The sequence below is a fragment of the Equus caballus genome, chromosome 6, assembly GCF_041296265.1.
Source record: "Equus caballus isolate H_3958 breed thoroughbred chromosome 6, TB-T2T, whole genome shotgun sequence".
Taxonomy (NCBI): Eukaryota; Metazoa; Chordata; class Mammalia; order Perissodactyla; family Equidae; genus Equus; species Equus caballus.
Window position 1 is genome coordinate 46,847,621 of NC_091689.1, and position 13,786 is coordinate 46,861,406.

Consider the following 13,786-nt stretch of genomic DNA (forward strand, 5'->3'; position numbering starts at 1 on the left):
TTCTTTATGCAACAAACATTTATTGATGACCTGCCTACTTGCTCCAAGCAGGACACTGGGCTAGACCCTGAGGATACATAAATGAACAAGACTCAGTCCCTGACCACAAAGAGCTCGCACTCTAGCTGGGGAGGCAGACACAAATGAACAAGAAAGTGTAATGCAACATCAGCACTCCAACAGATGTTATGGTGTGCTATGGGAGTCCAGAGGAGAGGGGAGTGATCAGTTCCAGGGAAGACAAGATGGGGCAGAAGCCTCCATAGTGGTGGTGTCTGAGCAGGGTTCTAAGGGATGCATAGGAGTTCTCCAGCAGATGGTGGGGGAAGCTTCCAGGCTGAGGAAATAACTTGAGCAAATATGCAGAGGAATCAAGAACACAGGGCACAGGTGCTGGGGTGTGGCTCTGGGGGGCACCGGGTAGATGAGGCTGGAAAAGTCCTGGGGCCAAGTAGGAATGGCCAAGCCTTCTTAATATATTGGTCTGCTCCAGCCCCTGCCCTGGGGAGTCAGGGAAGGGGAACTGCCCAAGAACTAACCAAGGGGGCTTTTGGGTGGGGTTCCCCACCCAAGTTCAAGAAGAGGAGCACACGTCTGTGTCCCTGGAAAGCAGTGTGGCCAGGCCAGCGTGGGGCTGGCTTCAGTCGTCTCTGGGTAGGAGACCCGTGCATGCCTTTGCGTGCCCTTGTTTGTTTTGTTCTGGTCGGCTGTTGTTTCCTAGGAAAGTTCCTTGTCAAAGCTCCAAGTTTGGCTTGACCGCTCCAAGGGAAAAGGAGACTTGTCTGCACTTGGGAAGGGAAAGCAGAGGGTTCTAGAGGCAGGACCAGGGGCTACAGGGCAGGAGCCAGGGAGTTCTGGGCAGCTGCCTTGGCCCCTATTCTCCAGGCAACTTCTATCGCCCCTCATCCATCCTGCTTCCCTCCCCCACATTAAAGGCAGCTGGGCAGCTCCAAGAGGAATCCCAAAATTCTTTAATCTTGCCAAGGCTGGTCCCCTCCCATCAGGGGAAGTGCCTGCCTTTTGGGGGACATTCTCCTTCTCTTCAGGGCTCCCCTGGAGTACAGGCAGAAGAGCTGGCCCCCGCCGAGCTGGCAAGAGATGGGCAGGGGCCCAGGGTGGCATAGGCAGGTGGAGGGGCTGTCAGGGCCGGGGAGGCAGCAGGGCCTGGTGGGGAGGAGGAGGGGGACGCGGGGTTGGGGCAGAAATGGGCAGGGAGGGAGGACGCTGGAGTGGAGGCCACCTCCCGGGCACCCCTGCGCCCTCGGCCAGGAGACCAGTATCGGCTTCGGATCCTCCGGAGCAGCATGAGGAATGTGATGACCAGGAGGTCAAAGATGAGCTCAGCCATCTCTACCACCGACAGCACCGAGGAGCCAAACCACAGGCTCCACTGGCTGCCCAGGTTGGACAGGAGGGTGACCATCTGTGAGGGAGAGAGGCACACTGACCACTGGGACTGAGGGCCCTGGGTGGGCTTCAGCAGAGGAGCCCCATTCCTCCTTACCTGAGGCCCTCACCCACCCCTCTCAGCCTCTCGGTGGCCCCCTGAACACTTTCTGGCCAAGGCATACCCATCTGGCACACCTTTCCCTCCCACCACCCTCAGACACATCACCCCCTAGCTGAGCCCCCCTTCTTAACCCTCCAACCTCACCCTTGACCTCTCTCCTTGCCCTGGTCCCCTACCTTCGAGGCCCAGAGAGGCAACTCTTGTTTTCCCTGACAGCCACCCCGCTAAGACCCCCAAGAGGACCACAGCCTCAGTGTGGCAGGACGTACCGTGACAGAGGGAGACTCAGAATTGGTTTTGTAGTTCAGCTCCTCGAAGAAGATGTTGAGTTTGGCGACCCCATTTCTTTGGAGTAGGGGAGGGGGTGGGAAGAAATGGCGGAAGATTAACTTCTCGGACCCTGGCATGCACCTTCCTCCAACTGTAGTAATTCCACTTCCCAATTCCTTTTCCCTCCCAAGAATTCCTTTCCCTGGGCCAGGACCAGGATAGGACTGACCTTTTGTTATTGATGGTGTAATTGTTCTGTAGGGATAGCATCTGGAAGACCCAGTCCTGGGAAAGAACGGGGGTATCAATGGGGTCACCCCGATAGTCTTCAGGCTTACAGGGTTGGGAGTGGAGTCAAACACACCCATACACAGCAGAGAAGATCACGGCATTACACACACACACACACGCCCCCCCCCCCCAGCCCCCCACGCCACTTTACCTGGGATGTCACTGAGGGCCATCGTGAGTAACCGGCAGAGAGCTGGTAGCTGGTCACACTGGGAATGGAGAAAGATGCTCAGTGACAGGGTGGGGCTCTTCCACTCAAAGGCTTAGCTGAGTACCCCAGATTCTACAGGTCAAGCAGCCGGGTGCCCAACCTGCACCCCAGGGGAAGGGGACGCTCACCTGCATGGCTTCCGGCACTTGGTGAAACAGCCCAGGCGGTTGGAGGCGAAGGCATCCTGGAGCTTATAGTAACAGTAGCCTGTGGGTGCAGAGAGGCGCCCGTTCTCCTCGGGCACTGCCACCTTCTCCACCCCACACCCAAGAGCTCTCCCAAGATCCCTGGGCACCCACTTCACAAGAGCACTAAGCAGCATTACAGAGATGCATCCTGAGTGGCAGCACCAAGAAATGTTTAAGAAATTAAGCTAAGTTGGGGGGGAAAAAAACACAACAGGATACACCTATGTAAGGATGTGTACAATATGGACAAAAACTTAAAAGTCAAAAAGAAAAATGGGAACAATTGTTGCATACGAATAATGAGATTAAACCACAATGAGACACCACTTCACACCCACCAGGATGGCTATAATAAAAAAAGACAATAACAAGTGTTGATGAGGATGTGGAGAAAGTGGAAGCCTCACACATTGTTGCTGGGAATGTAAAATGGTGCAGCCACTTTGGAAAACAGTCCAGAAGTTCCTCAAAAGGCTAAACATCAAGTTACCATATGACCCAGCAATTCCACTCCTAGGTGTATACCCAAGAGAATTGAAAATATATGTTCACATAAATGTTGCTAGCAGCACTATTCACAATAGCGAAAAAGTAGAAACAACCCAAATGTCCATCAACTATAAATGAATAAACAAAATGTGGTATATCCATACAATGGTATACTAGTCAGTCATAAAAAGGAGTGAAGTACTAACACATGCTGTAAGGTGGATGGACCTAGACGTTATTATGCTAAGCAAAAGAAGCCAGTCACAAAGGACCACACACTGTATGATTCCATTCACATGAAACGTCCAGAATAGGCAAAGCTATAAAGACAGAAAGTAGGGGCCGGCCTGGTGGCCGAGTGGTTAAGTTCACACGCTTCAATGTGGCAGCCTGGGGTTCTCTGGTTCAGATCCTGGGTGTGACCTACACACTGCTCATCAGGCCACACTGAGGCAGCGCCCCACATAGAAGAAGTATTCTTCTTCTATGTGCTGGGACTTCGAGGAGAAGAAAAAAAGAGGAAGATTGGCAACAGATGTTAGCTCAGGGCCAATCTTCCTCACCAAAAAGTATACTTAAAAAAAAAAGACAGAAAGTAGATTAGTGGTTGCCAGGGGCAGTTAGGGGGAAGGAGAAGGGACAGGGCCTGTGGGCACAGGGAACAGAGTGCTAATGGGTAGAAAATTTCTGTTTGAAAGTGACGAAAATATCCTAAAATTGATTGTGGCAATGGTTGCACAACTCTGTGACTATACTAAAAACTAAAACTGTACTGAAATTGAACTGCACACGTTAAAAAGGTGAATTATATGGAATATGAATTATCTCAACAAAGCAGTTACAAAAAAAGACTGGGTCTCTGGATCCCCTCTCCCCTATTTCCCAAGTTCTCAGTAAGATTATTTTCTCATTCTTGCTACTTTTAGTCACCCAATCCAAAGTGCTTCTTTGTTTCTGAGCCAAATTCCTCTGTCTACCAGGGCTCAGGGTCTTAATTAGGAAAATGGGAAGCAGCTGGACGCTTTTCTCTGGAGAGGAGGCAGTCCTCAAGGAAACGCCACAGACTGTTTTTCGCCTTAATTCCTCCCCCTCATCCTCACAGCTCCTCAGCAATCAGCATTGTTATTTTTCTCCCTCCAATCTTCAAACTCAGAACCACTTAGCAATCATTGTCTGGTAGCAGGGGAAGCAGCGGGCAGGGCGTCCTGGCTCACTCAGCACGTCCTGGGACGTCACGTCCTCAGCTTGCTCATCTGAGAAAGGAGAAGGGGAGGCCACAGGGCCTGAGTTTCCCTCCAGCTCTGATGCACTCTGATCTTCTAAGGTCAGAGAGACAGGAACCAGGAGGGCCTGATGGCAAAGTACAGGCAGGAGAGAGCTGTGAGGAGCAGACTCGGGAAGAAAGGAGGCAGAAAGAGCACAGACAGAGCCCAGACGGGGCAGACCCCAAACTCCAGGGTCTGCAGTGCCGCTCCCATGTCACACCCTGAGAGGTGTGAAGGCTATCTCCCCCAGCAGTGGCCAGTGCCCACCTCCTCTGGGAGATTCTGCCGGGGAGGGGCCTGGGGGCCTGGGGGCCAGATCAGAGCATGCGCACCAGGAACGCCAGCCCATCATTCTCTACAGTTTCTTGTTTGGGACTTTCTCTCTCAGCCTCCTAGCACCCGGCTTCCCTGCTGAATGACTCAGCCGAGCGGTAAGAAAAAGGGATTTGTCACTCCCAGACCAGGATAAGGAGAGTCCAGTGCTCTCCAAACTTTTTTAATTGTGCTCTCCTGTAGGTAAAAAATTCTTAAACAACTCTAATGTATATATTTGGTTTATAAATTACATACCTGCTACTAACGAATTGATACCTTATGTAATTATAAAACATACATAAAATGGAAGCTGTTAGGAAATGAGACAGATACAGAGGACTTCATGTGTCTTCCTCCTGCACCCAGTGAGTTGTCCTGGGCCTCGGCGGGCCGGCTGAGCCCCCAGGGAGGCTGAGGCAGAGCGTGCACTGAAACCTCAGCAGGCAGAGTGCGGAACGAGGGAGGTTTTCCCCATGTGCTCTTCCTTCCTTATGCCGAAGTTATTTTTAAATGAGGCCATTCCTTTCTAAACACACAGAAGCCAAAACAGAGAGAGACAGAAACTGTGAGGGAGGAACAGAGACAGAAGAGAGGGACAGAGAGTGAGAGGAAACTGAGAGAGGCGAGCCTAAAGGAGTGGAGAACAAGAGAGCGGGAGAATTAGTCAAGGCCAGCGGGAGCCGGAAGCCGCCCCACAGACGGCAGGCCTGGGCGCTGAGAGGGGAGGGCTCCGGGAAAGTCCTGGGGTCAGATGGGGCAGGCCAGGGGCTCCCTGGAGTCTCACCCCAGGAATTATGCTTCCTGTAGTCACAGAAGTCCACACCCGGGAGTGGCGGATAGAAGAGGTAGGCACAGCCACACTCCTTGATCATGTTCTCCTGGAAGCAGGAGTAAATGCACACCTGGAGGAGAGGAGGGTGAAGAGGAGGGGGGTTCAGGCCTGCCCTCCCCCAACACAGCCCAGAAGAGGCAGGGAAGGGAAGGACAAACAATTCTCTGCCTCCATCCCTCTTTCCACTGGTCGCCCCCGACACACACACCCTCCAACCTGGACCAACAGTGTAAGCCTGGGAGATGTTTGCCATAGAAACAGGCTGGCCTCACCTGCTGTGTATATTTGGACCCGTAAAGGTTCTGGACGGGGATGTCGCTGCCATTCTTGGTGCAGTCACCATAGGTACCCCCAAGTCTGTCCAGGGTTTCCTGTGAACCCACACACACCAAGAAGTCAGAGGTCAGAGCAAGTGGCCCAGGACTCTTCCTGAATTCTCTGTCTTCCCTCAGTCCCAGCTTGTACCTCCTACCCTGCCAGCCTCTCCTGTCTGCCTCACCATCTCAAAACATGCCCCTTGTGGCCCCCAACACCCATCCCAGTGCTACTTTTAAGAACACTGGGCCCAGAGCATCCCAGACTCCTAAGCATGTCTTGAACCCCTTCTCAGCACTCTCACCCAAGATCCACTCCTCAGGTCCCTACTTCCCGAGGCCCACTTTGCAGCACCCTCACCCCTGACTTCTGCTCCTGAAGTCCTCCACGTGCTCAAGGCTCAGCCTGCATGATTTCCCTCCACAGTCTTCTGGCTGTCAAGTCCACCTCCCATGTCCTCTCGCTGCCCCTCTGCAATGTGGGGCCATCCTTGCCTTCCTCATGCTGATGGAGGTCTCCACACCAGGCCGCAAGTTAAAGCCGCCATCATCCATAAAGGCAGGCTCATCCTGCCCGTGCACCATTACCCTGGCCCCAGTCACCGTGGACAGCAGCGGGATGAAGTCATTCTGCTCTGTGCGCAGCGTCAGGGACAAACCTGGGGAAGCAGAGTGGGGGGAATGCCTTAGAGAAGCGTCAGGGGATAGAAACCTCCCTCCCACCCTGCCTAGTCTCTAATGCTCCAAGGAGAGCAAGACCTGGAAGACCTACGGGTGAGCTGGATTCGGGGGCAGGTAGGAAGGACTGGGACAGGATTCCTCTCACACCTGGAATGGATTGTGTGGTGCCCATAGGGGAGAAAGAACAAAGAGGATTCCTTCCAGGATAGAGATAGGCATGTTGTGGTGAGGCCCAGAGTGCACAGCATCTCTAGGATGTGAGCTCCGGGTGGGTAAATGTGGGTGGCAAGGCTGTGAGAAGGTGGAGGACTAAGGGAACGGGGAGCTGCCCACCATTGTTGATCCCAGGCATGGAAGACATCCAGAGGTTGGAGTTGTTCTTGTCATTGAAAGTGTAGCAGTTCCCATACATCGGGTGGTGGAAGTGGGAGTAATTCCTATCCAGGAGAGAGAGAGCAGGGTCAGAGAGCAAAGTGTAGGGGTCAGGGAGAGTGGGACTTTCAGTGCCCTTTGTTTCCTGATCACCTACTATGTGCTGACACAGCACTGGGCGCTTTACCCACACTCCTTCAGTCACTCCAACCAACAGCCTGTGAGGGCATCATCCCCACATCACAGAAGAGGAAGCTGGGGCTCAGAAAAGTCAAGTAGCTGCCCAAGGTCACAAAGTGATAATGAACTTGGGACTCAAGCCCAGGTCATCTACCTTCTAGCCCAGGATCCTCCCACCAGGCCACCTGACCTCACTGGCCTTGTGACCGCTCTTGTGTCACTATGTTGCATTGCAAAGACTCTTACAGTGTCCCTAGCTTCTTACATGTCTAAATCTTAGTTCCCCCTTTGGATTGTGATCTCCTTGAGGACAAGAGCCACATCGCATCCATCTCTGTATCATCTCTGAGCTAACTGCACAGTTCTTGGCATACAGGAGATAGCTAACAAATATTCATTGAGTGAATGAAATGGAGAAACGGAAGGGAACAGAGTAGAGGGGAGAGTGAGACCAGTGTGAACATGGAGCTGAGGGGAAGAAGATCAGATCCCAGGGCAGGAATGAATGGGCTTCTGGTTGTACGGCCTTGAGCAAGTCATTTTTTCTGAGCTTATTCTCTTCAGCTGTAAAATGAGGACACTGGAACTAGATGATCTGGAATACTCCATTGGCCTCAAAAGCAAAGGCACAGGGTGTGAAATACTGGTGCACATTCTGGGAAATGCTAGGAGGGGAGGGACTTATGGAGTGACTGGTAATGGATCCAGGACTTCTTTTGGGGGTGAGGAACAAGTTCTAAAATTAGATAGGGGTAATAGTTGCACAATTCTGTGAATATACTAAAACAGGACCAACTGGAACAGTTAAGTGCAGGGCAATGAAGTAAGAACAGTGAAGTATAAAGCTTCCTGTGGCTGCAGAATGAGGGGAGAATTTAGAGACAAAAAGACAAATGGTGGTGGCAGGTTAGAGTAACCCAGGTGACAAATGATGAGGCTCTGAGCTAAGAAAGTGACCCAAGCTGCAAGACTGAGCTGATGGACTTTCCATTGATGGGGAGGTAGGAGCAAGGGACAGGCCAAGTGAGAGGACTGGTGGGAAGTGACAGTTAGACTCAGTGGCAGATGTGGGCTGACCCAGGCTCAGGTGCAGGCACCATCTCGCTTGCCACCTGGTAGCAGCTGTCCTCAAAGAAACATGAAGACTGGAGACAGGAACCAAACTGTGTGCTAGGCAAAGCGTGAGTGCCAGGTGAGGGGTAGGGGGAAGCAGGTGACACCTGGCCCTAACACCATTCTGCAGTGACATGGGAGGGAGATGTTGCCTCAGCACCCTACCCCAGCCAGGCAGAGGCAGGCAGATGGCACCTGAAAACCGAGAAGCAGTAGGGAGAGGAAGGAGGGGGAGGAGGGGCCAGAGGCTACAGAAGGGGACCTCCCTCACTCCTTGCCTCTCCCAGCCCTCAGAGAGCTGTAAGCTGCCGCGACCTCTTTGCAAGGTCATTACAACAGGAGTCGTGACAGAAAGAATGCCTGGCAGGCAGTGAGGCAGAGTCGGAAGAATCCTTAGCTGGGCTGGCCTGGTGGCAGAGGGCAAGTCACTGTTTGAGGGCACGAGATCCATCATTCATTGTGGTTTACAAAGCACCCTCCCATTTGCTATCTCATACTTGGAGATGGGTGTTATCATCTTCATCACTAGAGGAAAAGTGCCAAAAGGACAAGGATTACATATATTTTCCTCTTTGAGTTATCCTACATGCCTAGAACAGTGACTGGCACAAAGCCCAGACAGTCAAATATTTATTGAATAAGCATTGAATGAATCTCTCTCTCTCTTTTTTTTTTTTTTTTTTTTTTTTGGCTAAGGAAGATTGTCCCTGAGCTAACATCTGTGCCAGTCTTCCTCTATTTTGTATGTGGGATGCTGCCACAGTATGGCCTGATGAGTGGTGTGTAGGTCTGTGCCCAGTGCCCGGGATCTGAACCCTTGACTCCAGGCCGCCAAAGTGGAACATGCGAACTTAACCACTATGCCACTGGGCCAGCCCATGAATCTCATTTTTTCTCCATTTTATAAACAGTCCCTAGAGTGATGTGAGATGCCCAGGGTCACCTGGCCAGGAAGTCATAGAGCCAGAGCAGGAACTCAGGTTTACTATCTCACTCCATCTGTCCTATTTCCACCATACCACCAGGGCCCGCCTCATCTGAGAAAGTGGAGTAGGGGACCAGATGGTCTTCCAGGCACTTTTGAGTTTGATGGTGGTGAGAAAGAGGCCTTTGAAAGACAGAAAATCATACTTCTAGCCCTCGGTTTCTCAAAGCCAGACCTCAGGCCCCAGCCTTCCCAGAGCATCGTATGAAGCTGCCTCACTCCATGAAGCTGCCTCACTCCGACCCAGCCCCCAGGGAGCAGCAGCACTCCGGAAGCGGGATTCCTGGGGCGGAGGTTTGCACCTGAGGTCAATGCTGCCCCCTCCTCCCCATGGGCACTTATTTAGTCCACAAGGACTTCCTGGGTGTCACCCACACTGGGCCTCAGGCCAGCCCAGGTCAGGAGACCCGTGGGGAGCACACAGCCAGGCAGGATGGACTCACGCCTGGTTGCAGGAGACCTGATTGAAGCGGCAGGCGAAGATGAAGTTGTCCAGTTGGTCCTTCTCTAGGGACACAGAGGCGTCCACCGGCAGTCGCGACAGAATGTTGATATAGTGGAAGCGGTACCACTCCCGCACCGCATCCACCCCTGACGAGTATGTCTGGTAGAAGCAGTCCGATTTGTTCTGGTTGCACTGGATACAGAAACTAGAGTGTCAGAGGGCCAGCAGCAAGGGACAGGCAGCAGGGTGGGGTCAAGGTCAAGGAATGAGTGGTCTGGGGTCCTGAGGATGATGGACAGGCGTGGGGGGCCGGGATGGGTTAGAACTGAAGGCAGCGAGGAGAAGCCCCCAGCGGACCAGGAGAGCATGGGGTTAAGGGAGGGGAGGCCAGGAGGGAGGTGCACGCATTGCACTGCATTTCACAGCCTCCGCAGGAAGGTGGAGCAAGGATTCTTCTCCCCTTTTCACCGACGACGGGAAGACTGAGGGATCGAGGTTCTTCCCAGCAACAGTGCTAGGACCAGAACTCCAGTCTCCCGGTAGTGTGGCCCACTCTCGCTAAAGACGACTTCTCTTTCTTCTTCCCTCTGCTTATCTCCCTTTTATTTTTTATTAAAACAATTTTTTTAAGTCCCCCTTTTTACTGTCTCTTTATTCTCTGTCTTAGGCCGGCAGGGCCCCGGTTCCCCATCACATCGGGGGATCCCAACTGAGTCCCACCAGTGGAGACTGGAGTTTAGAAAGGTGCATTTCCACGACACTTCCATGACTTCCCGCCGCTTAAACGCTCCCACGGAGGCGCCCAGCCAGGGGACCCCACAAGCTGGCGCACAGAGAGATGTTATTTAATTTTAATTTTCAAAATTCATTTATTTATTTAGCCAGCCAGCCGACGAGGCCGCGCACCCAATCACTAGGCGGCCGAGGCGGGCCCGGAAAGGGAGCGGAGTCCCGGGAGTGGGTGGGCCCCGAGGACCGGGGCGGGCGGGGCTGCGCCCGCGGGCCGGGGCGGGGCCTTACCAGTTGGAAGCCGATCTTCCAGTCCTTCCTGTTCACTTGGGGATTGTTGTCCCGCACGCTGGAAGCCATGCGGGCTCTGCGGGCCTCGTGGGGCGGGGCCGGGCCCGGCAGGCGCTGCAGGGGGTGCGGCAGGGTCTCCCCGAGGTCGCGACGGCCGCGGGGATGGGCCACGAGGGTGTTGGAAAAGTTGTATTTGTACAGATCGTAGAGCGTCTGCTCTGTGATGCGGTCCAGCTCCTCCAGCTCCTCTTTAATTTTCGCGTACCTGGGAGGGGCGATGGGAAAAGGCTCGGACTGGGGGGGCCCCCGCTCGAATCCCTGGCCCCTCTGGGCCTCAGTGTCCCCCTCTGTAACCTGGGAGATCGGCTCATCCCGGAGAAGCCTGCGGGGAATAGCTCTGGTGTCTCCCGGGCTATCTGGTACCTGAGGGGGCGGGGGCGGGAGTGGGGGGGGACGAGGGGTGGACAGGTGTGCCCGCGGGGGAAGTGGAGGCGACAGTGAGCCCCGGCAGGGACAGCATTTATTGCCGCCTGTTTATGTAAGGGAGAGGCAGGAGGCGCCTGTCTGTGAGGCGCTCTCCTCCCACTCGCCCTGGCTCAGGAGGGAACCCGGAACTTGTCTGCCCTTTCCCAAGGTAGGAGAGGAGGGTGGCCTCGAACTGGGCAGGTCATCCCCTCAGAGGACTGAGCCGATCCCCTCAGGCAAGGGTGGCCTTTGGGCCCGTCTGCCACCCGGCACCTTCTAAATCAGGGGTTCTCGACTGCACTTCTAGAATCTCCCAAGGAACTTGAAAAATACCGATGCGGCACACTCCCTTCCCCCACCGGTCCTCCCACCAAAGATTCAGTTTTAATGAGTTTCGGGTGGGGCCCCGAACACCATAAGGTGAACACCATAAGGTATACACTCCCCGGTATAAATCGTCACATTCCTTCTTCTCAATACAGGGCCTGTTACTGTCTCCATCATGAAGTCTGAGAGTAGAGGAGGGCCTTAGGGATAGAATCTACCAAAACAAAACAAACACCTAGAACTAATCAATAAATTAAGCAAGGTTGCAGGACACAAAAGCAATATACAAAAATTAATTGTATTTCTACAGACTCGCATACAAATTGGAAAAGGAAATCAGGAAACACCATATTAAATCGCATAAACAACATCGAATACTAGGAATAAATCTAAGGAAAGATATGCAAGACAGCTACACTGAAAATCCTGCTGAAACAAATCAAAGACCAAAATAAAAGGAGAGTTACATAAGTTCATGGATCAGAAACTCAATATAGTTAAGATGTTTCCCAATTTAATCTTTGGATTAAACACTTCCCTATCAAAATTTCAGCAAACACTTTTTAAGAAATTGACAGGTTGATTCTAAGATGATATGGAAATGCAAAGAATCTAGAATGGCCAAAACAATTTTGGAAAAGAAAAGCAAAGTTGGAATGCTTACTCTATGTGACTTTAAGACTTACTGTAAAGCCACAGTGATCAAAACAGTGTAGTGCTCCTGTCAGGATAGACGATAGGTCAATGGAACAGAAGAGAGCCCAGAACTCAACTCACACATACATGGTCAACTGATTTTTGACCAAAGCACCAATTCAATTCAATGCGGAAAATAATTTTTTTTAACAGATGGTGCTGGAAGCACTGGATACTGTACGGAAAAAAAAAAGAAATGAACCTCAACCTCTGCCTTAGTCCATACACAAAAATCAAGTCAAGATGGATGATAGATCTAAACATAAAATTCAGAACCATAAATACTTTAGAAGAAAACGTAAAAGATAGCTTCATGACTTTGGGGTAGGCAAAATTTCTTGGAATAAGAAATATCTCAGGAAGAAATCCTGAAATAGAAAAACCTCTTACAAATCAACAATAAAAAGAAAAGTTGTTTTTAAAAGGAACCAAAAAAATATACAAATGGTCACCAAACACATGAAAAGGTGCTCAACATAATTAGTCCTCTGAAAAATGCAAAGCTAAACCATGATGAGGTACTATTTAACATCCATTAGGCTAAAACTAAAAGACCAACAACATCAAATGTTGGTGAGAAGGGGGAGCATCTGGAACTGCTGCTGGAGAGAGCCGAAAATGGCATAACGGATTGGAAGGATCATTTGGTAATTTCTTATAAAGTTAATGTACATCTACCTCGGGACCCAGCAACTTGACTTCTGGATCTTTTCCCAATTCCACTCCTAGCTATTTACCCAAGATCAATGAAAACATAAAGACTTGTACATGAATGTTCATAGCAGGTTTATTCATAATAGCCAAAAAAGCTGGAAACAACCCAAATGCCCATCAATACCACTCAGCAATAAAAAGGGACTCATAGTGTATGAGTCCATTTATGCGAAGTCTAAGCACAGATAAAACTAATTGATGGTGACAGAAGTCAGAAAGTGAGAGTAGGAGAGGGAGATGAGTTGACTACAGAGGGATACCAGGTCATGGAAATGTTTGGTATCTCAATTATCAAACCTCAATGAGTACCTGAGATTTGTGCATTTTAGTGGACGTAAATTACACCTCAATTAAAGAAAAAGTCAAATACCAGTGCAGGGCCCTCCTCAAGAGATTCAGGTTTAGCAGGTCTGGAGTGGGGCCCAAACAAGGTTGTTTTTGCAAGAGCCCCAGGGGGTCCTAATGTGCAGCTACATTAACCGCTGTCCAGGCCACACCCTCACAGCCCTTCTCCTCTCGGCTCCATTTCTGTCTCCCTCTGGAAAGTCCAGCCGGCTGGGCCGTAGGCATCAAATCAGCTCCAGCTGCCCCTCGTCCCCTCACAGGAGAAATGTAGCACAGGTCAGAGGTGTGTGTGACATTCTGTGAGACTTGTTTGTTATTGGTCATGAAAAGAATGACAATAATAGCTAGCGTTTACTGAGCACTCAATATGAGCCTGGCACCGTGATATTAGAATGTACGTTATTTAACTTAATCTTCAGTGTAATTGAGCTATTAGCCACTGTTAGCTAATACTTTTACAGGTGAAATACAGGTGAAAAGCCTGAGGCATGGTGGCCTCCTCAAGGTCACATGGCCGGGAAATGGGTCAGAAAGCACTGTAACCATCACACCACCCTCCATTCTGTCCCTGCTGGCTCTGGCTATTGTAGGAGGTCAGTGAGGTGCCCCAGAAAGAGCACCGGGGCCTGAGCCAGCTGGATGTGGGTCCTGGTGTTCCAGACACACACTTTCTAGCTGTGTAATGTTAGCAAGTAACCCAACCTTTCTGAATCTCAGCCTCAGTTTCCTCATCTGTAAAATGGACATTTTGCTAGATC

At 51.3% G+C, this 13,786-nt stretch overlaps 1 protein-coding gene across 8 annotated transcripts in view; it reads right to left on the reverse strand.

The window, feature by feature from the left end:
• SCNN1A (sodium channel epithelial 1 subunit alpha) overlaps positions 1–13,786 on the reverse strand; it is a 23,025-nt gene continuing 9,239 nt past the window's right edge. For 3 of the 8 annotated variants that reach the window (XM_070269798.1, XM_023643018.2, XM_023643015.2), the window contains exons 3-14: positions 10,482–10,746; positions 9,460–9,653; positions 6,700–6,803; positions 6,181–6,344; positions 5,644–5,742; positions 5,324–5,441; positions 4,174–4,212; positions 2,411–2,489; positions 2,223–2,280; positions 2,010–2,065; positions 1,780–1,855; positions 949–1,423 (exon numbers count right to left, since the gene is read on the reverse strand). In XM_070269798.1, coding sequence (XP_070125899.1) covers positions 1,043–1,423; positions 1,780–1,855; positions 2,010–2,065; positions 2,223–2,280; positions 2,411–2,489; positions 4,174–4,212; positions 5,324–5,441; positions 5,644–5,742; positions 6,181–6,344; positions 6,700–6,803; positions 9,460–9,653; positions 10,482–10,746 — 1,633 coding nt within the window. In that variant the 3' untranslated portion in view covers positions 949–1,042. Of the gene's footprint in view, positions 1,424–1,779; positions 1,856–2,009; positions 2,066–2,222; positions 2,281–2,410; positions 2,490–4,173; positions 4,213–5,323; positions 5,442–5,643; positions 5,743–6,180; positions 6,345–6,699; positions 6,804–9,459; positions 9,654–10,481; positions 10,747–13,786 lie in introns of all 8 variants that reach the window. The other 5 variants (XM_070269796.1, XM_023643017.2, XM_070269800.1 and 2 more) reach the window with 3 other exon arrangements.